The 26,845-nt window shown below is 37.7% G+C and overlaps 1 protein-coding gene across 1 annotated transcript in view; it reads left to right on the top strand.

Moving 5' to 3' along the window:
• Positions 1–412: 412 nt before the first annotated feature.
• ano1a (anoctamin 1, calcium activated chloride channel a) overlaps positions 413–26,845 on the top strand; it is a 57,576-nt gene continuing 31,143 nt past the window's right edge. Inside the window, exons 1-5 of the mRNA XM_062417839.1 lie at positions 413–443; positions 1,089–1,228; positions 15,187–15,534; positions 21,200–21,298; positions 22,567–22,718. Coding sequence (XP_062273823.1) covers positions 413–443; positions 1,089–1,228; positions 15,187–15,534; positions 21,200–21,298; positions 22,567–22,718 — 770 coding nt within the window. The remainder of the gene's footprint in view (positions 444–1,088; positions 1,229–15,186; positions 15,535–21,199; positions 21,299–22,566; positions 22,719–26,845) is intronic.

The following is a 26,845-nucleotide window of genomic DNA, read 5'->3' as shown; positions in this document are numbered from 1 at the left end:
CTGTCAGGATGCCAGTTGATTTCATAGTGCTACAAAAACACAACCTAGAAGTAAACAAAAACATGACTAATTAACATCATTTTTCCTATCTATATTAGCAATAGCACCTAGTGCTGAACACGGCCAAAATCTACTATTTACAATCTTCACAACATAGCTATCCAATGAAAAGGGGAGGAGGGGAGACAAATGTTATTATTGATATCTTAAAAACTGTAGTATACATACCATAGTAAGTTACTATGCTGTGTATCCTGCTGTGTAGTGTCATCTGCTGCTGTAGCTTCAGGGCCAGGCTTACCGAAACACTCAAAGACTGCAGTTTGCTTTTGTTCCATAAAGGATGTGCTATAATATTATGGTAACTCATTTTAAACTTGCAACGCCACATAGCTGCTGTTGAGCTGGGGAAATGGCCATCAAGCAACTGTTTGTGTTTGTCGGTAGGTGACGGCCACTGAACATGGAAGCTACCATGTTCTGTGCTTAGTAACACATACAAAGAGCGTACAGGGTGAATTTTATGAATGGAGGTGATGTCTTACCCTGCTGTTATACTCTACTAAGTATTTCCAAAACAAAGTCACTGAAGCAGAAGTTCTGTCACAAATCGAGATAGTTTCTTATCCTTGGGCCTTTTTGAGTGGGTGTACTGAAATCCTTGAGCTTTCTTAGTGGGGATCATGTAGACTTCACCACTGGTTGTGACTTCATGTGGAGTAACAATCTGGAGTGAAGGGCTAATGAGGAGGAGTCGGTTTGTGAAAGGGTCACAGTCTGTACTTATGTGGAATGAACCTTCACAGACTGTCATACACAGCATGATATGTTCACTGCCATCATGTCACGTCTGTAAGAGATGAAATATGATGCTGGTGACTATTACATTCATTTACATTCCTGTCAATTTTCCTGTACAGCTCTTAAAACTATTGACATCAGCGATTTATGCAGGATATGTGCTTTACATAGTATATCATCAGGTTACAATTGCAGCTCTTTACAGTATTTTCATGAGGAAGTCTAGAAATGTGACTTTCACTTCAGCCCATGACTAATACCAAATCCACTTCTCTGTGCTTCTCCAGCCTCTCCTCCCCTGGACTCAGGCATCTCCCAGCAGGAGGAGCCCAGCATAATGAGGAGGACTGAAAACTACCAGCCAGTCCCTGGCGCAGAGAAGAACCTGGATGTGGACTATGTCAACACCAAGCCCAATGTGTCCATAGTAAGACAATGCATTCATGTTTTCATGATAAAGAATAGGTTAACAAATGTTGAAGTCTGAGTTATAATAACAGTCAGGTGTCCACAATGGCACTGCTACAGCTTGCTGTTATTATTCCTCCTGTTCATACTGGCCATTAACAGATGAATTTCTAATGTACAAAAATGTATTCGAAACATGAAAAAATGGATGAAAGGATGTGAACTTTTGTGTCTTTATCTATCTTGTTGTTTTTTTTTGTTTTTTTGTTTTTTACTGGTAATGTTGTTCTGCATTGATGTCAGATGCTGCAGAGTGGTGGTCAAGATACTGTAATACCATTGCAAATCCACCTGGGACACAATTCATTATGAAACAGTGCACAGTGTCAGACAAGTGATCCATATTTGTCAGAGCGGCAGTACACACCAAATGAAATCTAATTGGCTGTGTGGTCAAAGGGTAGAGTTTGTGTTACAGTAGATTTTTTGCTGTAGTAATAAATCCTGGTGGTGAAATCCAAGACAAAGACAAATATGAGTTGTTTTTACACTGAAGATTGAGGTTGATAAAGCTGGGGGAAGAACCTTAATTAGACCTGGCCCTGCTACCACTTTTAAAGTAGTAAGCAGGTTCTAATAAAGTAGTGATAGAGAAGATTGATTTCTTTACATGTCACCTGAAGTCTTTTTTTTTCTTCGTATCACGATCCGTCCATTGACTCAGGATGTAGGTACAAGATACAAGGTATCAAAAGAATCTAGAATATAAAATATAAACAAAGATTTAAAAAAAAAAAAATGCAACAGAGGAATGGGAGTATGTGCATGTCACTTGTCAATTTGTGACAAGACAAGACAAGAAGACAAGGATGTGCGTGTGCGTGTGTGTGTGTGTGTGTGTGTGTGTGTGTGTGTGTGTCTGCGAGAGAGAGAGAGAGAGAGCGAGAGAGAGATAGAGAGAAAGAGAGAGAGAGATGCCAGTGTATAGTCACACCCATGCTGTTCAGGGTGATTACTGTTATTCAGAGTATCCGGTACAGCTCTGATTATAGCACAACAGAAGTTTCCTAAGCATGGCATGACAGGACAAGAGATTCATATACACATCCAGGCTATCCTCTCTTCCATTAGCTTCTAAAACTCAATGCAAACTCTCATTAGGGGAGATAGGTACATCCATTAAAATGCTACAAAAAGTATATACGTATTCAACTCAAGTAAACAGAAGTTCATTACATTCATAATTCATCCTCCCAGGCACTTTTATTATCTACTAATTGTACAATAACGTAATTACCAACATCATAATGTCTATACAGTATATGGATTTCATTCCTCCATTCCTCACTGTGTACGTCCTGAGTGGAGACTGTAGAAGAATTAAAGGTAAATAACTCTGCCCTCAACCATAATGACAGTCTGTGTTTTTACACAAGTGTAGCATCCGCTCTACAATCCCACCCCCCCCTTATATTATTATACTATTATATTATCATTATATCAGTGGTATAAAATGATCTTCAAATGACAATGATATCGTTTATCGTGATTATTTCGATATTATCAGTGTTATTATTATTAAAGATCCCTCCAGACAGGATTTAAGGGTTACATAAAATGCTCGACTTTGAATAATAATTTGTGTCCGATATATCTTTTCCACAAAAAAGTTTATTTGTTTAAAGTTAATTCTCTAATTCAAAATCTATGAATATGTAAATATATTTCATTTCAGAAGCTACTAAGTAACTTCATCAGCGTATAGTGATGACAAAGATGATTTGAGAGAAAATCAAGTGTCAATTAAATAAGAAAGAAGTATCCGAATGCTCACAATCTACTACCAGCGATGAAAGCAAGCTGAATAAACAACAATATTAGAACATTTGTAACAACAACCAACTTTACCTAAACGTATGTAGTGAACAACATGTTTGCTTGCTTTAGAGTAAGGAAGTTATTATTGTAGTTACACATGATAATAGGATTTTAAAAAAGTTCCCCTATTTCTGGAACAAAACCCAGAAGTTCTATTTTCATTTCAGCTCTTTTCATCACAGCTTTTCATAGAGAAATATATTATTCTTCAAGTCATGAGGAAAGTGCTTGGCTTGGACTTACATTTGTGTCAGTAATAGATCCAATGAGGGCTGTTGATGGATTTTTAATTTGTTGTGGTGTTAATAAGGGAAAAGTTTTGCTTTAAATCCGGTTCACTCCTACAGTACTGTAAGCAGAGACACACACACACACACACACACACACACACACACACACACACACACACACACACACACACACACACACACATTTCTGTACCTGCTTGCACAGCATTGTGTTAAATAATAAACATTGTATGATTTCTTAAGAAAGCTCCCATTGAGGACAATAATAAGTAATTACATCAATTTAGTGCTCTCTGGGTAAGACCTGATGTGTTATTATGACTGACACTAGGTCAGTATATAGTACATACACTACAGCAAGGCCAATACAAAGGATCCACCTATGACACCCTTGATGATAATGATGGGCCTATTTTATGATGGAGCTCCACACGGTTACCATGGTGCTGTACATAAGAGATTCCACACATGCTCTGTGGCATTCAGGTCTGGATGTGTTTATGGAAATAATATCTCACATATTCATTTTCATACAAACTGTGAATCAGTAGGGAATACTCCAATGTAATGTAACGTAGTGCACACATCATTTCAAACAGCTATAAATGATTCCTTGTTTACAGTATTTAGACTCTAGACTGCCTCAGTATAATCATTTATAGTGCTTTATATGAATAAATGCCTACGCTTCTGCTTTGTAATAACACATCAGTTATCTGAGCTAAAAAACTGTGTGTAGCTTCTGCGTTTGTTGTTATCATCACCCACTTTCTGGAGAACAGGAAGTGATTTGTTTCACTTTTTTTCATTGGCTAAAAAGTAACAGAGCACTTGAATAGCGATCTTGAGTAGCAGTAAACAGACTGTGAAGAGAGCAGCACTTTAAGAGCCACCTGATCTGAAGGATATTCACTTATTCCAGCTCAGCGCCTGCTCATTAATCAAACCACATTTATATTATTATGACAGTCGCGCTTGAGAAAAAGGGTTTACACAGGAGAACAACGACCTAAATTAAACACAACTAATAATTTATAGTCTCGCTAGTGGCCCCTGAACGCTGCAGTGTTCATTAAACCTCTTAAATACAAGATGTGTTGTGTTGTGGGTTGGAACAGACCAACAACATAAGCTTTTCCAATGGAGAGTCTAAAGATGTCATGTTTGTTGTGATGATGGCCCCTAGAAGAAAGGTCATGCAAAGGTCAGTAAATTCAAAATGTTTCTCTCTTTTGGAACATGAATCATCTTTGTGGTAATGTGCCAGGGAAATCAGGAGATGTGTTGTGTGAGAATTTGACATTTTGTCCTAAGGGGAAGTGCTAGAAGACAGCTAATGGGATGCAGTGGTGGAAGATAACTAACTATATTTACTTAAGTACTGTGCTTGAGTAGGATTTTGAGTTCTTGAGTACTTTAACTGTAGTATTTTTCTATGTGATGCTACTTTATATTTCCACTCCACTACGTTTATTTGACAGCTTTAGTTACTTTTCAGATGAAGATTTGACACAATGGATAATATAACAAGCTTTTAAAATACAACACATTGTTAAAGATGAAACCAAAAAGCAGTGTGTAGTTAGGCTCACATTTCAGATGTCTATGAGTTGTTAACAGTTCCACCAAATAGTGATTTTTCCCTCTAAACTTCTCACACGGTTTCATTTCAATAAATGTTCAAATGATCCAATATTTCAGCAAAAATCAAAGATTAGAGAAAAAGTCCAAAAACTAAAAACACATTTGTGTATCAGAACTTAGTTTTTTCTTCTTTCCTCTCCCATTAATCATCTCACCACCCCTCACATTTATCTGCTGACCCTTTGGAGGGGCCCCACCCCTAGGTTGGGAACCACTGGACTAAACTAGCTAACTGTATATAAAGTAGTGTAAACTAGCTCCACCTCCAGCAGCTACAACAGTAACATGCTGCTCTAACACTGATGCTTCACTATTAATAATCTAATGATGTCATATATAATAATATATCAGTCAGAGGGACCAAACCACTACTTTTACTGTAATACTGCATACTACATCGCTCATAATACTGCAGTACTTTTACTGTAATACTGCATACTACATCACTCATAATACTGCACTACTTTTACTGTAATACTGCATACTACATCACTCATAATACTGCAGTACTTTTACTGTAATACTGCATACTACATCGCTCATAATACTGCAGTACTTCTACTGTAATACTGCATACTACATCGCTCATAATACTGCAGTACTTTTACTGTAATACTGTAATACTGCATACTGCATCACTCATAATACTGCAGTACTATTATTGTAATACCTTAACTAAATCAAGATCACTTGATCATCAACTTAAGTAGGATTTTTCATGCAGGACTTTCACTTATAATGGAGTATTTTTACTTTGCTGTTTTACTTCTGAGTACTTTTTCCAACACTGATGGAATGTCCAAGATGGGAAGGGTTCATCCTCTGTAGAGGCTCTGTAAAAGCCAAGTAAGATATGGACCTTCAAACTGCACTGAGGAATATTGTTATATTAACATTGAATCAAATGACTAGTTGAGCAATTAGCAACTAAAGAGCCAGGAAGCTGGTGGAGAAAATGAGTGGAGACCAAAAAGAGCTAAATGGAGGGTGAATACTGGACTTGCATTAAGTATAGATAGTGAAAAACATGGCAATAAATGAATGCAATTGTTGCTCTGTGTCTGTTGGATATATAATTAAGCAACTTTTTTTGCTAATATATTTGTTATAACAACTCGGTGGCCTAAAACAAGATTGAATGCAGGTTTAAAAAAAGTCTTCTGTGCTTCATGGTCTATTCAAGTCTGTTCAGTCATGAACATTTTCTGATTCCTTGAGGGAAAGAAGCATCGTAATGAAAAAGTCTATTATGTGTAATTTATGTTCTTTTTAAGCACAACATCGAATTTGCTCTTTTGAGAGTAGAAGATAATAAACATCTGTAACTGTATTTTATCTGAAAACAGTCAGATAATTGAGTCATGATCTTGTGATGCCAGGCTGAACATATGTTTTATAATTAGGACTAAATCAAGCCTGACGAAAGACAATAAAAAAGCAGCGGAGGGCAATTACTATGCATATGAAATAGGGCTTAAGAGCTAATTTGCATAATTGATCATTATATGTGGTCATTGCTGCGAGGTACTGATTATGTTTTAGGAATTAGGAAGCACTCCCTGGAGGCTCAGAGGACTTATTTGTTCCCAGACACACTGGGACTCACACTGGTTCACATCAAAATGAAAATAAGGATCACTTACCTCATGTAGAGTCATGCCATGAGATAGTTTCGGTTGCATTCCTCTTGAGATAAAGTTCCTATGAACACATTTCTATGGATATAGTTCCCATCAAGGAAGTAGTCACTATGAAAACAGACAGTGAGGTTAGTAGAGAAACAAGGACACTGATAGCTGATTTCATAAACCTGGAGAAATTAAACCAAAATAATCTAGATAACACTAGAGAGAAAATGTGTTCTTTTTTTAAATTATGGTGAATCAACCATTTAAGTGAACATGTCCATAGACTAGCACCATTGTCTCTTGTCTAATAGGCTTGGGAGAAGCATGCCAGATGTCTTATTGATGCATTTGTGGTCACAGAAGTCAAAATTCCAGAGTAACCATTTGAGATTTGAATCCTTTAAAATGCACAAAAAAACTAAACAGACTATTCCAGCTGCTCCATCAAGCTCACTGCTGCTGTGAAAAATATTATTGACTTGAAATCTGCTTGCTTGTCTCAGCCTTGATGCTTATTATGGCTCATGTGTGTGCATATGTGTGTCTGTGTGTGTGTGTGTGTGTGTGTGTGTGTGTGTGTTTGTGTGTGTGTGTGTGTGTGTGTGTGTGTGTGTGTGTGTGTGTGTGTGTGTGTGTGTGTGTGTGCGTGCGTGCGTGCATGTGTGTGTGTGTGGGCGACTGTGTGCATGTTGAAGCCCAGAGGAGAGGAGAACCTCATTTCCCGGTAGCTTGGTGAGAAAAGAGCTCCTATTGGTGAATGATGCATACACCACCACATCCTCCTGCCCCCTCTGAGAAGTGACCTCTGACCTCTGTAGCTATGACTACTTCCTGTTGAGAGAGCGAGTTGAGGATGTGAGTGTGTGGTGGGGATGAGGCTGGGGGTTCTTGGAACCAAAAAAAAAAAAAAAAAAGAAATCCTATTCACACACACACACACACACACACACACACACACACACACACACACACACACACACACACACACACACACACACACACACACACACACACACACACACACACACATACATACATACAAAGCAGGAACACATACTTCTGTTCTATGGATTGGTGGCTGTAAAAAGGAAAAGCTTTTCATTTCAGTGCCTACTGTGTAAATATTAGCTTTGTGATTCATTGTTGATCTACAACGATAAAGGTAATTCCCCTGCACTCAGCCGGACTTTATGACTCTTTTATTGTCAGCGGGCTGTCTGATCTTTAACATGTATTGTCCCTATATGAGCATGTACACATCAATTATTGACTATCAGCTACTTGTTAATGCTGTCATAAATCATAATGTAGCACTTAACCGCTACAGACTGCTATATCCTAACCCTAACCCATATATTGCCAAGATGAGCAATTCAAAAATATGTTTAAAAACTAGTTCTAAAAGCAGCATCAGGTTTGTTCAAATGTACATTTTGTATTTTTGTTGGTTTTATGTCATTTGAAATGACATTTGCACCATTTTTTATAGCAGAAGTAAAACTGAATGCTCCTGAAAATGTCAAATGGTGTAACCACAAAAGAATGATACATATTACATATTTTATCCACCTACAGTGTATTTAAGTGGACTTACACCAATAATTGCTTCTTTTTTCTTTTTCTTTTTTTTTTTAAAGTATATTGTTCCTGATCTCCATGATTCCCCAGATTAAATGTAATATTTAGAACAATTGTGTTCCATTACCTTTATTTAATATAAAACGTTATAATGTAAGATCATGCCAAACTAGTTGATATGGTGTTTTATTGAGATTTACTGTTTTTAAGCAAGTTGAATGATTTGGTACAAAGTTTTTATGGTTACACCACTTAGACATTTTTGCCATAATCCTCTAATATATTCTCTCAAAATGGATTAAAAGCAGACATTTGATGCTGGGTCCACAAAAAAAGAATGTGTGCAAGTTATTCATACGTTTATTTTCACATTTTAACCCCTTTAAATTTGACTAAATCACATGGACACAAAAGAAACCTCAGTGACCTATATATTCATGAGACACACCTGGAGCAGGACCCAAGAATTCATATTACATAGTACCTTTTAATTGACTCTATTTGATGACAGATAATCAAAGAAACAAACCGATTAATTACAATGTGAGAACACACACTCAATTGATGGCTGATATCGATGAGGTCCGAGGGCTAAAATGAACCTGTATTGATTCTCTCTGTGCCTTGCTTTTCCTTTGACAGATTATTGATATTTTTGGCCACTTGGAGACAGTAGAACCACCTGTAAAAACAACATTAACATATTATCTCCTAATTACACATCCAGCAAACATAGAGCACCACTAGCATTCATCTGAAGTCATGTTTCATTCTTTTTTAGTTCTGTTTTGGTCTGCACCGACTCTGGATCTGTCTCTTTATCTGCTTAAGGCTCCACTGGGTTCACCAGATAATCGCTAACTGTGTCTGACACTTGGTGTTTATCAGATATGCAGGTTAAGTTTCATTGTTTCCGCTGAAAACTTCTGTAAATATCTGTAAAGGTCAACAAACTAAAACAATGAGCTGAAAGATCCTAAAACTTAGCTGTAGAGGAACCGCAGAGTTTCACATTACACATGCTCATTAGATCCATTGTTAATATTATAATAGTTTTAGAGCATACTGCATTACATCCAGAACACATAGAAGACTAGACAAAGCAGTTGGATTATATTCTTTCCAATGAACCAAAAACCCATCAGTGCTACTGTACTGGAATAGTAAGCAGTCCCAGGTTTGTTCTGTGTTGGTTAATACTGTATGTGGTCATTTTGTTAAATAGAAATGTATGGAACATGTACTAAGAATAAAATCAGATGAGATAATAATAATAGACTAGATTTTGAAACAGGGCTTCATGATTAGGTAATAAATGCAGAAGCAGCGTTATAGGCCCAATCAATGCAATCTATTATGTGCTTTAGTCGTACATATTACCAAATTATTTAGCACGTAATGAGTATTCTCCATTTTGCTTTAATTTACTTACATACTTTACCTTTAATATCACTGTTGACCTTAGTCTTGTTTAATACAATTGTACAGCAGGCTATAAGTACACATTACATTTGTATTTTTGTTGTGTTTATGTGACAGTTGTTTATATTCTATTTTTATTTACATTGGGTGTCATTCTTTTTGGTTCATTCTCTTTTTGGATCATTTTCCCCAGGCGCAACACATTTCCATGTAATGTAATCACAACATAGATCTATCAGTTGAGTTTATACAGTATGATAAACAGCTACAACCTTTTTTACTGGATGTCAACTTGCTGAGGGTCAGTGAAGTATCTGAGAATCTGTGTGTGTGCGTGTGTTTAACCACTGTGTGCCTCATTGTTTTGTCAGATGGCCCCCATAAGTGTGATACTTTAACCTCAGCAAGCATAAGCACAGACACACACTCATACACACACAATGTTACCTCTGTCATTTTTTAGGTATTTACATAGACTTAGATTAATTTCCTGGAGACATACCCTCACCATACACACACACACGCACGCACGCACGCACGCACGCACACACACACACACACAAACACACAAAAACAGGGTTAACTGGCCCACAAATAGCCTGGAGTTTAGTCCATGAAGTGTCAGTGCACTACACACATCTGTAATCAGATGGGTAAGACTGGACCAAGTCAGACAGACGACTTTTCTTAGAATCACACTCAGATCAGAGAATAATGCAGAACTAGATAGTCAACCATCCTCAGCTATATGATGCAGTAGGGTCAGTGACAAATAAGGCTTGGCAAGATGAGCAAGTCAAACATATCTTAAAAACTAGTTTTAAAATCAGCATCAGGTTTGTTCAAATGTACATTTAATCTAGTTGGTTTTATGTCATTTGAAATGACATTTGCACCATTTTTTTTAACCAAAATTAAGACTGAATGCTCCTGAAAATGTCAAATGGTGTAACCACAAAATAATGATAAATATTACATATTTTATCCACCTACAGTGTATTTAAGATAATTACTTCTTTTTTTTTAAAGTATATTGTTCCTGATCTCCATGATTTCCCAGATTAAATGTAATATTTAGAACAATTGTATTCCATTACCTTTATTTAATATAAAAAGTTATAATGTAAGATCATGCCAAACTAGTTGATATGGTGTTTTATTGAGGCTATGTTTACATGGAAATGATCTGAACAGAAAACACAAAAGTGGCGTTGCATTCTCACTTTTTATTCCGTGTTTAGACGAGCGTTTTTTGGGAGAAATCTGCGTGCATACGGTGACGCAAAAGTTTGTGGAATTCAATGTTGTATGCACGGATGGAAAACCAAAACCAAAACATGGCTATGAAGCGAACAAAAACTGACCATTTTGTCTGGACAGAGGAGGAGGTGGAGTTATTGCTCGTTGACAGCAGCTAAGCTTCGGTTTTGGGTTGCAGAGTAAGCATCGGAACGTGTAATTGTTCTCTGCGGACTTGATTAGAAACAGAAACTTCCAGACACCATCCTGGCTCTGATAGGTTCTTTTTGCCCGGTCGCAGTGGATTCTGGCAATTTGCAGTAGGAGCAGTAGGTGGGGCTAAATGAGCCTGGTTTGGTATGTATGTATGTATCATGTAATGCTGTCTTTACATAGTGACAGTCTTAGCAAATATGACAAAAAGTTACTTTTATAAGACTTACCAACTGCAGCTTTAAGGCAGATTTTTGCGTTTTTACCCTTTAGACGGGAACGCGAGGGTGGGGCGCTTTTAAGATTTCCACTCTGGAGGGTGGTTTCACTTTTTTGCATTTTTAAGCCTCAAAAACGCAGTCCCTGTCTAAACGAAAGGCACATCCGATAAAATATTTTGTCGTTTTCACCCACGAGAGTTATCGTGTAAACAGGGCCTGAGAATTTAGTGTTTTTAAGCAAGTTGAATGATTTGGTACAAAGTTTTTATGGTTACACCACTTAGACATTTTTGCCATAATCCTCTAATATATTCTCTCAAAATATATTAAAAACAGAAATTTGATGCTCGGTCCACAAAAAAAATTTGTGCAAGTTATTCATACGTTTATTTTCACATTTTAACCCCTTTAAATTTGACTAAATCACATGGACACATGAAAACGTTGTTGACCCAGTAACAAATATGCAGATAATGCAACGAATAAAGTTCAGTGGAGGATTTATTTTAATTTTAATCATACAAAACATGTCAAACATAATGAAAACATCAAGTCTGTGTTTTTAACATAAAATAATGACTACTAATTAAAACCAAACTCAAACACACTGCTTGATAGTTATATATGTATGTTGTAACTGTTTGTTTTTTTCTATATTGTGTCTGGGGTTATCAGGGGATCACTGAAGTCATTAGGTTTTATCCTCTGGGGACCCAGAATGTTGTCCAAAAGGTCATCACAATCCATTCAATAGCTGTTGAAATATTTCAGTCGTGATCAAAGCAGTGTACAGACTGACTGACGGGCATTACCATCCATAGAGCCTCGCTATTAGTGTGGCTAAACACTAACACGGAACCGCCTAAAACTGCCTCACTTTATGTTCCTTTATTTTCAAAGGAACATGAAGTGCATTCAGACAGATCCCTCTTTTCTTCTCTCTCGTAAAAAAAGTAAATGACTTCCATTAAAGCAGAAGGTAAATTCCACATTTGTGTAGCTTGTCTATCAGTCAGACACCCACACACTCTCCTTTCAGGCTCTTGGAAGCAGTCAATTTTATTTTCTCCGGCAGTTTTCAGACTGTCTCATCATCTGTGTCGGCAGTAATTCTTGGACGCTCGACAGATGATTCAGTCCAACCGAAATAAGTCGGGAGACGCTCAGAATTCATTGTCACTTGTCATGAATTTATTCCCTCCATGGAGGAAAAACCATCACACGAAACCAAAAATTATGACACTTCTGTACGTTAAAATGGGCAGACTGACATTAGACACATGCTGGTCTACAACATTAAGGGCCTGATTTACTAAGATCACAAATAGTGGGTACTAAATTGCGTGCATTAGATTGCACGTGCCGTTTGCGTGTGTTTTGCGGGTGATCTACTAAGAATAATTGTGTAAATGAAAACAGGTGTAAATGGACAGCGCGTACTATCTTGCACAGTTGAAAGACGCAAACCTCAGTGCGCTGCGTTAGTAGATCAGCTTGCACATTTTTTGCGGGTGATGTCAAGTTTACACACGTTTCTACACACGCAAACCTTTATTAAATCAGGCCCTAAGGGTACAAACAACTCACTATGCTATGCTGGTATTCTCTATCAGGATAGATAGAATTGTATATCAAAAATAGCACAGGATACATATCACTCTGCTGACACATCTACTACTGCTAGGTACACTCAATATTTGATGACATGGTGTACAACATGTTTTAGCTGTAGAAGCATATGTATGAACTACATGTAAGCATGTGTATGTTGTTCCCTGTTGAACAAGACATTGCGTATGAAGAGCTCTATGTTGTCTATACTGGCCTTCTCCATTGAATTATCTCTGGGGACAGTGAACGATGTTACAATGCAACTGTGAACATGTATGGGGCCCTGGAGTGCATTAGTCCAGTGTACCATGAAGTGGACTGCTGAGAATGAATAGCATGTTGCAGCCATTATCGATGTCATTCACTTCCTCCTCACTACCTTGTGCTTTCACTCTGCCTTTCAGTGTCCATCTCTGTTTGCATTTTTCAGTTGGTGTTTGTTTGTTTGCCTTTCAGGACCAGAAGTACTTATAGTTTGTGCAATACATTCTGGATAAAGTGTAGACGACAAAGGTGTACCTCCACAGTTTCGTTAAAAATGGCGGTGCCTGTGTCACCATTGCCTTTTTTACTATCTAACAACAACCGCAGTCTCTTCCTACCTTTGACAAAGTGCTTTGGTTTTGCCTGGTATGCCTTTGATTTTGGGCAGCTGGGCTGAAGAGGTAGAGTGGTCATCCACTAATTGGAAGAATGGTGGTTTGATTCCTGGCTCCTCCAGTGCACATGTCGATGTGTCCTTGGGAGAGATACTGAACCCCAAAATGATCTTGATGGCTGCGGTACTGTATATGAATGTGTAAGTGAATGTTAGTTTCCTCCTGATGAGCAGGTTGACACCCTGCTCGGCAGCCCCTGTCATCAATGTATGAATGTGTGTGAATGGGTGAATGTGATATGTAGTGTACAGGCGCTTTGAATGGTCAAAAAGACTAGAAAAGTAATATATAAGTACAGTCCATTTACCATCTAACCATAAAACTGTCAATCATGTTTGAGTTGTCATGGATGGCTTAATATTTTCTTTCAGAAAAGGTATTTTCTGTTGCAAATGAGGACATAGCGTTGCAATGTTGACTGAGCCTTCCTTTGACAGTTAGTACTTAAGAAATGATTGCACTTTACAGTGATGTACTAAGAGGAATCCCTGAGCAATGTAAATGAAAGAAATGCAACTTTGAAAAGATTCCTGCCAATTTACGATAACAATCATCTGATTTAATTTACTTTATTGAAGAAAAGATCCCTTGGGTTGCTCCAGCACTGGTATTAATTCAGACCAAGTGTTTCCTTCAGTACAGTATATGAAACAGTTTTGAGGTGCTTGATGCATCTGTTTTAGGCTCTCTGGAATGCCAGTGTCTTTATAACAACAATACAATTTAAGGTAAGGTAAGGTGTAAGGTAAGGCTTCTCTAATTAGCAGAATTTGTTCTGCCATTATTGTAATAATATTTGAGAGCAGTGGGTCACTAACAGGCTTCCAGTGTTGCCTGAGATGATGATGAGAATATATTGAACATGGTGTTTCCTGTGTTACATCTTGTATGTGTGTGTGTGTGTGTGTGTGTGTGTGTGTGTGTGTGTGTGTGTGTGTGTGTGTGTGTGTGTGTGTGTGTGTGTGTGTGTGTGTGTGTGTGTGTGTGTGTGTGTGTGATTTAAGCCACTTAGTTCCAGGTCTTCCTATTCGTGTTGTGAGGACTCGCCCCCCTTATTAAGACTAAAGCAAGTCCTTAAAGTAAATCAATCAAAAATGTTAGGGTCAAGACTTGCTTTAAATTTAAGGTTAGTTTAGGGCAGGGATGTCTATACTATTCCATTAAGGTCCATGTGGCTGCAGGTTTTCTTTCCAACCAATTAGGAACACACCAGGCTTGACTCATTTAATCAATTGATCTCAGTCTTCAGACAGTTGGTTGGTTGAATTGTGTGCTCTTGATTGGTTGGAACAAAAACCTGCAGGCACACGGCCCTTTATGGAACAGTTTGGACATGTGTGGTTTAGGGCTATGGTAATGTTAGGGTTAGAGCTAGGCATGTGGCGGTTTGGTTAATGTTAGGATCCTTTCCAGGAAATGAATGTAAGTCTATGTAATGTCCTCCAAAGTGATGAAAATACAACTGTGTGTCAACGTCTATGATTGCAAGATGGCGGACTGCCTTCACAGATTATTTGAAAGTGACTCCTGCATGTGATGGAAGATACTGAGCTGATTTTTTTGAGTTATGTCAACGTTATTCTTACCTTATATTTACATTAATCTATGACTCTGTTTGTCCCTGTTTTGCTACTAGCCAATGAAAAATCTTTACTCGGATGACGGCTCACCTCTGTCTCATCGGCTCGGCCCCTACTTCTCTGATGGCCGGCGGCGGGTGGACTATGTGCTGGCATACCAAATACAGAAACCCGGCAGTATCCGGCGACCGTCATCCAGGTTTGGTGACAGCAACTTCATCCGAAGGCTTAGACGCAGTATGAGCATGAGAAGCAGCCGAGCGCCACTGCAGCCCAAAGAAGACCCAGAGATCGCTGCTCAGGAGCAACGGACTGACTATCATGAAGATGACAAACGCTTCAGGCGGGAAGAGTATGAGGAAAATCTCCTGGAGACAGGGCTGGAGCTGGAAAAGGATGAAAAGGTGAGAAAGGAGGGAGGGGCTTAAAGTGGTGTTTTGTCAATTCACTAAGTATAAATATACAGTTTGCAGTCATAGCAGTGGCAGATTGTCTGGAACAAACGGAAAAAAGCTGCTTATTTCTAAGTGTGGACCATCAGTTTTCTGTTGAAATGACAACTCATGGTAGCAGATTTAATCGGCTGTAGCTAGTTAGCTAAAGTTAGCTCCACAGGCCAACAACACACATTAGAAATTTAAGAACCATTTTAAAAAGGCACTTAAATATGCATTTGAAGGCTATATATGTTATCATGCCCAAAGATTGAGGCCAAAGCTGCAGGTATCAGGTAAAAAGTCAGCGGACACAGAAATAAAGGCACAGCATTGCTCTAGTGTTACATTGTTCTATTCATTCATTGTTAGTTCTAGTAAGATGTTTATTATAGTAAAAATGTAAGATCATACACATCCTGTTTTCAGCCTTAATGTTGCAAGAACATCACAAGAACAAACTTGAGGACTAACTGGAGTGTTTGGCTTAGGTAACGTAGGCTGGGGTTGACTGCATTTCTTGGTAGGACTGCCAATTGCAAAACATTCACTGAAATGAATAACTTTCATAAACTTTTGATGTGCAAAATCAGTATTATGTTTTCTCATATAGACCATCACATGAAATACTGGCAAGCATATCTTACTCATAATTATTTTGTGCATAAATTTCTTGGTATATTTAGCTCCGTTAACCTTGATTAAAGAGTACTTTTCTTTAACTTGTGTAGATTTATGAATAAGAGGTAAACATAATTAAAATAAAGAATATTGGGAAAATCCCCAGTAGGGTATCTAATTTATTTTAAGGTGGTTTATATTGAAATTGCCTTAAATGTAATGTATTTCTCATTTTTTTATCAAGTCAGGAAATTGGACAACATTTCATTAAAATCTGATAATAGAATAATAAAATCTTTCAACCAGAGATCTCTAAAAAACAGATTCCACTTCAGCTATGTGTGACTTCAGAGAGATCATCCCCAATGTTCAACTCATAGTCACAGTGAATAAAGAATTGAACAGAATTGTATTGAGGTCATTTAAAGATTTCTCTAGAGTCCTCTACAAGTAAAGTTACTGATGAAGCAATAACAAATAAACACATAAAAATACAAGTGAAGAAAAACAATGAATGAGTTTGTCATTGTTATATTCATATGAAAGATAGAGTGTATAAATAATAATGTGTAGATGTGTGGTTAAGTAATGAAAGTGCTGTATACATGAATACTGATAGAGACTAATGAGCCAAACTCTGAGCGTTGGCCTTCCTTCTTTGTTGTGATGGGTTTTGGTTAGGTGGATGGATATTTAGTGTGTTGTATCTCAAATATACAGTGTCACCTCTGTCATGACCTGCCTTCATTGCTGGGAGTAGTTCTTGCCTTCTTGGCGGACGTCTTCAGGAGATGCCTGAGCCCTTCACGTTTTTAGCTTTATCCAGAACAGCTAGTTTTGTCCTACAACCGCAGAAATCTGACCACAATGGGTTGGGGCTTTTCTGATAATGACGTTAGCTTCCTAGTGTCAAGGGAGTAGAAGGAAATGGACTGTAGGAAAATACAGTCAGAATGAATTGAAGAAAGTCTCTTTGATAAAAAAATCAGGCTTGCAGGCTTAGAATGGTTCAAACTAAAACCAGAGTGAACAGGCCTGAACAAAAGGATCCCACAAGACTGAATTGAAAACCAGGACTTAAATACAAACTGAACTAATGAAACAATGAGGAACAGGTGACAGGACACAAGGGCAGGTTGGGAGCTGATTGGCTGGGATAGAAGAGGGAGCAGGGTAGGTGTGAAGGGAAGTGTGGTGAGAAAAGTAGGCTGGGGACACAGCTGCTTACATAAGTACACTATAACCTATATATAATACTAAAACTCTTATTACCCCAACCGGCTTAGAGACCGGTTCTGCCTGAGGTTTCTTCACATTAAAAGGGAGTTTTTCCTTGCCTATGTCGCCAAGTGCGTACCCATGTGGGAATGCTGGGTCTCTTTAATTTAAATTAAAGAGTACGGTCTAGACCTGCTCTATGTGTAAAGTACCTTGAGATAACTCTTGTTCTGATTTGGCGCTATATAAATAAAGATTGATTGATTACAATTTCATAACGATGCAGTTCTATTCACAGAGGCTGTAAATACAAATGATTCAAATCTCCAGAAACAGTTAAACATGATTTAAAGAGAGTCCAGCCAATGAGCAAACACCTGTCAGTCTCTAGATAAGAATGTCTGCCCAACACTTTTTCTTCAGATTTAGATACCTTTTCTTTACCAGACTCTTTAACACCATCTACATTACAACATTATGGTATCTTTGACTGATCCTCCAGATAGTCTGTCTTGTCTGAAAGTTCATACTTTTGTAAATTGTGTCCATATCTGTCCTATTTTCATTACAGTTCTTGGACTGAGTTTAACATGAGGTCTTAAAATCGTCAAATTCCTTTTGAGTCATATCAAGAGTTACCTTGAGATCATAGACTTGCTTTGACAGATCATCAGTCCTCTTGTTTTAAGAATCAACTATGATCTGTACCCAAGCAGTCCTTTCCCTGTTCATGGTGGCATATTCCTCAGCAGTGTTGTAAGAAGCTTTGGGTGGTATGGTTTGGTCATCAGCCTTCAAGACCTACTAGGCCCTAACTTCAGCAGGACAGACAATGGAATCTCCACAAGATACTAGTAAGGTGACATGCAGGAGGTCACAGGGTATATGCAGGCCATGTGAGTGATAGTGGAGGACTGGACCTCCTGGGAATTGGAATTATAGATTTGCTTTCAATTTCCATTACTTTTTCTCCTCATGGCACTTTTGAGTTCAAACCTATTACCTTTTATCTCCAGCTGCTGAACAGATCAATATATAGACCTGTCAATTTAATGACTTTTTTCTGTCTTATCTTGCACTACAGCAGATGATGGGCAACTTGATACAAAATAACTGTTCAAGTATGTTAACCACTGCCCAAGCATTAAATGCACTATTTTATCATCGTCAAGTGAGACCCGTAGGGTCTGAAACAACCTGCTTATCTACTTGACTTACTGATAGACGGAGGTTAAGCAGTTTGAAAGGAGGTGAGAATAGTTCATCATGTTGCACATATGGGCACAGCTTGAAGATAAGGCTCGGTGTGTGATGCTGTGCAGAGTTAGTAACAGAAGGTGTGTGAGTTGAATTACATAAGCCTTGGGTGTGTCTATGGGTTTGTGTGGAAGAGTATTATTTAATGGCATATCAAATAAAAGTAGGTTAGAACAAAGAAGATTTACATTAAGTCTGAGTAAAAAGAAAGAATTATTCAAGACTATTCAGCACTAAAATGAGTATGATTAAAGAAAAATGTAGGAAACCGAATTGATTACAACCTCAATGAGGGGACAAAAACCATGCTGACATACTCCTTTCAAATTAAGTAATTAAAAGAAAAATGAATATAAAGCCAATATAAAACAGACCTTACACATAAATACATTTTCAATATAATACTAAATCTTCAAAAGGGACAAGAAGACAGTTATATCTGATCAAAATATACTTTGGGATTATTAGACCTGATACAGAAATGAGAAAGAGAGGATATCAACTCTGGCAGTAGACCAGCCTGATTCAGGTACCAGGTCTAGTTAGATACTAGGACCAGTGCAAAATGATCCAACAATGGAAAACAATATTTTAATGATGATTTTATTTTCATTCAAATTGAATGAAATGCACGATTCAGGCAAATTCAAATATATTTAGATGGTTTTAAAAAGAACTAAATAAACTAAGTTGGTTATATGTTGCTTGACAGTCAGCAGACAGTTGTTTTTTTAGTTAATCCGCAGCTTCAAACTGATTACAGGGCATTGCTTTCTCATGCTTTCTCAAGCATTTATGTTACTTGATAATATTCAGGTAACTTTTGTTTCACCACTGTGTGTTTTGTGTGTTTGCTTCATGAGTAAGGTTGTTTTCATGCAGGATCTTTACTTGTAATAGAGTGTTTTTACATTGTCGTATTGGCACTTTTACTTAAGTAAAGGATCTGAATACTTATTCCGCCACTGCTTGCCACACAGTGATTCATCCATTAAAAACCACATGAGCAACACTGTGACATAAGGCAATTTGATCCTTTGGAAATCTTCGTATACTCTGAAATGGCTTTTAGCAACCCACAGTGAAATAACTGGAACTCCAAATGTCATACAGTGTCACTCTAAACGGCTTTAAAATGTGTGGGAAAACCTTTGAGACAGTATCCTATGGAGGTGTACGGTGGCTTGAGTGTACCAAAATAATTATTAAAGACTTTTTCAGTGGGTAAGGGGATGATACATAGTCTGGCTTTATAGATTGTATGTAGAAATAATGGATTAAGTTTCCTTTGCTAACTCCATCATGACAACTTTAAATATATCATCACAAAATACCATGGTTGACTACCAAAGGAGGAAAAAAGCAACAAATCATGCTTATATTTTGTCATTTGTATGGAATCAGAATGATAATTAGCTATAAATGGCTGCTGTCATGGTGAAAAGATGCTTTTCGCCAGCATCTGTCAACATCAGTAATCCACAGTGTTAAATCACACTTACTTCAAATGTTATTCAACTTAATTGAACATAACATGAAAGAATAAATAAGATAGGTGCTAATAATATGAATGTGAATGTAACAAGTAATAATAGTCCAGTACAACTTCTCATTGGTAATGACTAATCAAGAAAGAAATATATATATTCTGTCACTGAACATGTTTTCCTTCTGCAGAAATTCAACATATAGCTAACAATAAACTGACATTAACATTAGCATTTTAAACATTTACCATATAGTCATTATTCCACCATGAAAAAGAAATGAACAATTATCCACATAATGGTGAATATCACTTTATAAAGTTTTTTATGAGCAGTTATGTAAACGTATTTCATAACTTTAAAAAATATGATTACCTATGAAAAAAAAAGTCATATACATATGCCCCTTTTTTGACTTCCATACATTAGAATTAAATTGTGAAATTGGGTTGTACTTTCTTTATCTTTTTTTTTTCACAGTACATTATTGACATATTAGATTATATAACCCACATGTGCCATAGCATTCCAATATTTTTATAATATATTTTTATTTTATATTTGATGTTGCTGCTGTAACAACAACCTCATTATGTTACAGCAGCAACATTCTGCATTCTCATCTATTGTCTCATGTCTCATACAGATATACATGCAGAAAGTATCTGCTATATAATTCTGCCAGTTTGGATTGGTTGTTATGTATTTCTGCATCCAGACGGGTCAGTGTGCCGAGCTAAAAGGTGTGAAGTGAGTCTGGCAGTGTATGAGTGGTTTTACATAACAGTAGAGGATGCAGAGACAATCTCATATACAGAAATAAGGATCTGATTTTGTGCTGGAGTAGATGCAGAGGATTTTCCTGTGGATCTAACAGACAGCAGAGCTTTACATCTGACAGGAAAGCTGCTCTGCCAGCTTGAATGTGTGTTCCAATATGTCAACCAAAGCATGTCCATATGGGTAGTTTACAGATTTTTGAAAATGTCATGCCTCTGCAGTGGTTTTATAGAGTGTAATCTTTGAATATGCACATTTTGGTTGTATTTCAGTGTAAAATCCCTGGAATCGGCTTCTTGAAGATCCATGCTCCGTGGAATGTCCTGTGTCGGGAGGCTGAGTTTATGAAGCTCAAGATGCCAACAAAGAAGGTACCCCAGCCATCAGCGAATTATCCATTTCTACATCAATTTTGTCAAATGCCTATGTACTGCACTCTATAATGGTCCTATTCCTTCCCTTGAGGCTAAGTTAAATGGCTCCCTGGCTCTCACAGCTGCAAGTGCTGAGTGGTGGAAAGTGAGAGGATGAATGTTTTACCATTTCACATCCTTTGCATTCATGTAGTGTTATAACACCCCAATGATGACATTTTTGCAGTGACAGCTTTAACATCCCTTGTTATGAGAATTTGATTGAACTTTAATAGGAATGTAAAATGCATGAAAAATCACAATGCACAATCACAACATTCACAATACCTCCTTTGGGACTGCGCAGCACAAACCTAAGATTGTTCATTGTGCAAAGATATTGAATATTGACACAAAACATTTGCTGACTTAGTACAAAAATACCCATAACACTGTTTGAATCCTTCCCTAGATCCCTAGATAAATTATATTCATTAGCACCATACTATTTCATAAACCTATCTAAAGTATTACATTTCACTGGAAAAGCTAGCCTCTTTAGGTGTAGATAAATGGTCCATTTAATGGTTTTAGGGCTACCTCAGTACTCAAGTAGTTTCTAGTGGTTCCAAATCAAGTGTTCTTAAGGTTAGTAAAGGTGTCCCACAATGGTCTAGTCTTGGTCTACCTCTATTCACTATATACATAAATGATATCATCTGTGCCATCCCACAAAGTAATGCACATTTTATGCAGATGATACAATGTTATATATCACAGGCTCAGGTTCTCTTAACCTTGCATTACAAACCTGCAGTTTGCTTTTGATGCATTTAATCTCTTCTTATCAAACATAAATACTAAAAACTGACAAAATAAAATGTGGGAAACTCATGTGAAACACCTGGCTGGCAAATTGAAAGTCAAAATAGGAATTATGTAGAGAAACAAATAATGTTTCTCTTCCTCCAGTCAGAAGACCAGTGACCAATCTGCAATTGTGTGTGCTCTTATTATGGTGATAGTGTGTATATGCCTGCCTCTCCACCCACTTTAAAGCTTCTTGACACTGTGGTCGTCTGTAACCAACAGAGTGCAGATGCACTGTACATCCTTTCTAAGGCCCCACTGGAAAAATGTGCTAACTCACTCCGTTCTCTGATCATACAGACACTACAGTGTCAGAGTCCAGTACATTTTAACGTTGAGTTATTGAAAAGCATATCTTGATATCAATAAGACTGCCTGGATTCATGGTCTACATGGTTCTTTTTCCTCTTTTGCAGGTTTACGAGGTAAAACAAGGAAGTAACGTGGTGGAGAAGATACGATTGTTCATTCACAAAGTCACAGCTCCTCTCCACCCGAAAGTGGATGCCAACCGACCAGACAGTGTCAAATCACTCTCTCACCCTTTCTCCAGAGAGAAGCAGCATCTGTGAGTAAATCTCAACTGTGAAGTGAAATATTTCTCACTTCTGTAGCTTTTTCCAACTCAAGTCATCAGTAAGGTCATCAGAGTAAACATAACCTGGTTAACAGAAATCAGTGTATTAAACTCTGTGCATACAATCATTTGATAAAGGCTTACAAGTATAAGCTACCTGCTCAGTACCAAAAAGTTAGCAGCTAGCTGGGGAACACAGTGGAGCATTTCTCAGGATTTGGTGGAGACCAAAACAGAGCTGGGAGTACAGTGAATATTGGACTTATTTGTCAGGTGGCCAGACACATGACTCCTAATAAATGCTAACATTGCTCTGTGTCTGCTGGATGTGTGACCAATAGGAATTATCCACTAGCAAGTTAACCCTAAAAACGTTGTGATAGTATGTGAATTTAGACTTTATAACTTGTTGTGCTGCCCCCATATGGCCAAATAATATATTAATGCATCTTTAAATTAGGAATATCAGATTTAAGAGAAGAGGCAGAAATGACTTATGTCTCCTCTGTGGTGTTATGGAGTTAAATGTCAGTCAACAGAGATACCACAAAGATGCCATGTCAAAACTGACTCAAAATTCAGCATATTTAAGCAAGAAATTCCCTTAAAACTCCCAAAACAATATTACATGGATATGAATATGAAGAAAGAGCCCTGGACGTAAGGAGGACAAGGGGACATTGGCTCCCATACTTAATTCCCCTGCATTGTTTTTAAGTTGTGAATCTCTATATTCCTCACTAATGCCCCTATATTGCAACACTCATGGTAAAAAAGACGTTTCAATCATTCCCATCCACTCTAATACAATAGTTAAAATAAAGTAAAATGACTTAATGTTTCTTAATTGGGTGAATACTCCCATAGGTGAAACCTATTCAGCATGTGTGAGCAACAAGGCAGTAAATTTACTTGTTTTGAAAGTTCACGTGAATTGGTTAATTCATGATATCACACTGAAATGATGGTCCAAAGCATTTCCTTGTTAAATGCAATAGAGGTGCTCACAAAGTTTATTTAGGCTTCTGTAGGCATTCTCATAACAGCATGACACGATTATGATTTGCAAAGGTTTTTTTCTGATTTATCGTTAAATATGGATTTGGGGCATAGTTGCTAACAATGCGAGGACAACTTTAACATTCATATCACCTGCTTGCTGTTTCTCAGCTACAGAAGGTATGGAATCAGATTTGTGTCAGAATGATCAAGCAAAACGTTTTAAACATCAAACAAAAATAATAATCTGAGAGAATAAAAATCATCAAAAAAAAAGCACCTCTATTGGCTAATGAGTTTTTGAGTGACAGCTCACGACAGCTAAATAAAGCTCAGTATTTTTATTTTAATAACAAAGTAAATTTAACTGGTAAGGTTAATACAGACACACGTCTAATAAAGCACACCCAACATTTTGATAAATACTTACGCTTTATTGATCCAGAAGTGTGCTAATTTCCTCCGTGTGCGCCAAAATGCTAAATGCTAATGCTATTCTCTCTCAGATTATTATTTTTGTTTGATGTTTAAAAAGTTTTGCTTGATCATTCTGACACAAATCTGATTCAATACAGAAGTGTTACTTCTCCTACTGTTTGTTGTAATTGAACAAAAAAAAGCTTGTATCTATTCCCACGAGCACTAATTAGCTGCTTTGTGTTAGGAATTATACCACCATGCCAACTATTATTACTTTGTAAAAGTTTAGTGAGAGTGTCTAGTCTACCACTACACATGCACACACACACTTTTTGGCCTCCACACTTCTGAAAGTGATATGACGCCACTGATATGTATCCTAAAACTATATCCTGATGAATAATGTCAGACTTGTTTATATAGGTTAATAATATCAGACATGTTTGTATATCGTTTTCCTAAGGTAACAGAGCTCCAGTTTTGCAAATTAAAAGTTATTTAACTGGAAATGTCGAAATGTGACAGAAGAGACCATCATTCTTTAGGATTTGTTGAATCAGAACCTCAGCCCTGCCACAGCTATATTTCTATATTTCATATTTTACCTCTGAGTTTAAATGGAATTGGCAGCTGTAGCCACACAGGCACTTTAATTATTGAGGGAGGTAACAACAGCAAGAGAGAGGTAACAACCACAGAGGTGTAAATTAGACTAAAAAATCACCCAACAGGCCTATCGAGCTGGCTGACTCAAACATGGCTGGGAAACTGAAGCGTGACACTCTCCTGCTGCGTTGTGCTGAAATTCCCCCGAGGAGGCAAACACAGCTAGTCTGCACAAAAAAGAATTTACATATTCTAAACTCTTTGTCAGAGGATTTTGAAAATAACGAAATAAAGCGCTATGATACACTATAATTGGATTAATTATAGATAAAATTGATGACTTTATAGATGTTTCCTTTTCAGTCCAAACTAGTACAATTCAAGCCTCCTTCAAAGGCAGTGATCAGAGAAGAAGAATGTCTTAGCGTTAAACGTCAGCCTGCTGGGACGTATGGAGGAGAGAGTGGGCAGTGGGCAGCTATATTTACAGCTCTGACTAACAGCTAGCAGGAGATCACCCTCCACATCTTTTCCGTCAGTTAATCTTCATCAATTTAGAAATAATGCAGGACCAATTCCCTGAGATTAAGCCTAGTTGTAAATTACAGAGTTGTTACAGTTATGTTCCCTTTTAAACCACATAAACACAATGTGGCTTTGTCAGACATGGTGTTTAATGTTCCAAGATTTAAGACAGTCTTAAATTAACCAATCAGATGTTCTGAAGAGAGATTAGAATCACCACAGGACTAAATAAGGGTTTAAATTAAACTCACATTGTTGAGGGTTTAATCTTAGATTGAAACTTTCTTTATATGGAGTGAGGGAGAGGGGTATTTCAGACTCAGCAGCACATATACAGTATTAGCTGACAGAAATCAGCTTCTGAGACACATGCAGTGAAATCAAGTTTACAGGTTGTTGCAGCCGCTCTTGTCAGTTCATATTAATATTGTTAGAATGATCACATTCAGTGTAATTGTCCCTTCTACCTTTATGTCTATACCATTCTTATGTTACGACCCATTTGCAAAACTGGCCAGCTTTGGCTGCTATACAGTAACTACTTACTAATAACTGATAATGATTATATGGAACTAATAGTGTTCTTTTATCACTGGGACTTACTGACCTGTTACTGAACCATTCTCCTGGGCTCTGCGTTTGTTTCCACTGTCCCCTGCCTGCTTTGAAGACAAGATTCAGGAGCTCCGGTGGGGCAGGACGCCTGATTTGAAGTTTATATCACCATATTATAGCAATACTGTATAACATACAAGCAAAATGCTCACTGACAAAATTTGATTAATTCATTTATGTATTCCTACCATGTCTGTTCATGACAACTACAGTACCAGTCAAAAGTTTGGACACACCTTCCCATTCATTTGAATGAGAAAGTGTGTCCAAACTTTTGATTGGTACTGTATGTCATTGCAGACTTCTAATAGGAGATGAACACAAATTATCTATATGAACGTCACGCTACATCCTGCATTGCCAGTAAATGTTGCCAGAGATGTAAATCACTGAATCATCAGTATAGGGTGAAAAAAGACAGAGCGACACCTCTTTCGCCTCAAGAAGCCGAAATAAGTTTAGCATGGGGCCCAATATCATATACGTGGCTTCTACTGAGGAAACCAAGAGCACCCTGATGGGATCCATCGCTGCCCTCAACCACAGAGTGCTACAGAGGGTTGTGCAGACAGCCAAGAGCATCATTGGATGTGAGCTTCCCTCCATCCAGAACATTTACAATGGGCAGCGTGTCATTAAAGCCTGCAGGATTGTTAAAGACCCCAGTCACCCCAACCATGGACTGTTTCAGCTGCTGCCGCCTGGCAAGCAGCACTGTAGCCTCAAGGTCTGGACCAGCGGGCTGAGGGACAGCTTTTCTCAACCAGGCCACCAGGCTTATGAACAATAGACACCTTTGGCCTGTTGCCTGTCCATTAGTGACGCACACAGACACACACAGACACACAGACACACACACACACACACATACACACATATATGCAGCACAAACACAACAAGTACATACACATTTGCACATTTATTTGAATAGGAGCTACACATACATCATTTTA

This window comes from Scomber scombrus, chromosome 1, assembly GCF_963691925.1.
Source record: "Scomber scombrus chromosome 1, fScoSco1.1, whole genome shotgun sequence".
Taxonomy (NCBI): Eukaryota; Metazoa; Chordata; class Actinopteri; order Scombriformes; family Scombridae; genus Scomber; species Scomber scombrus.
This window is presented reverse-complemented; position numbering and strand designations above follow the sequence as displayed.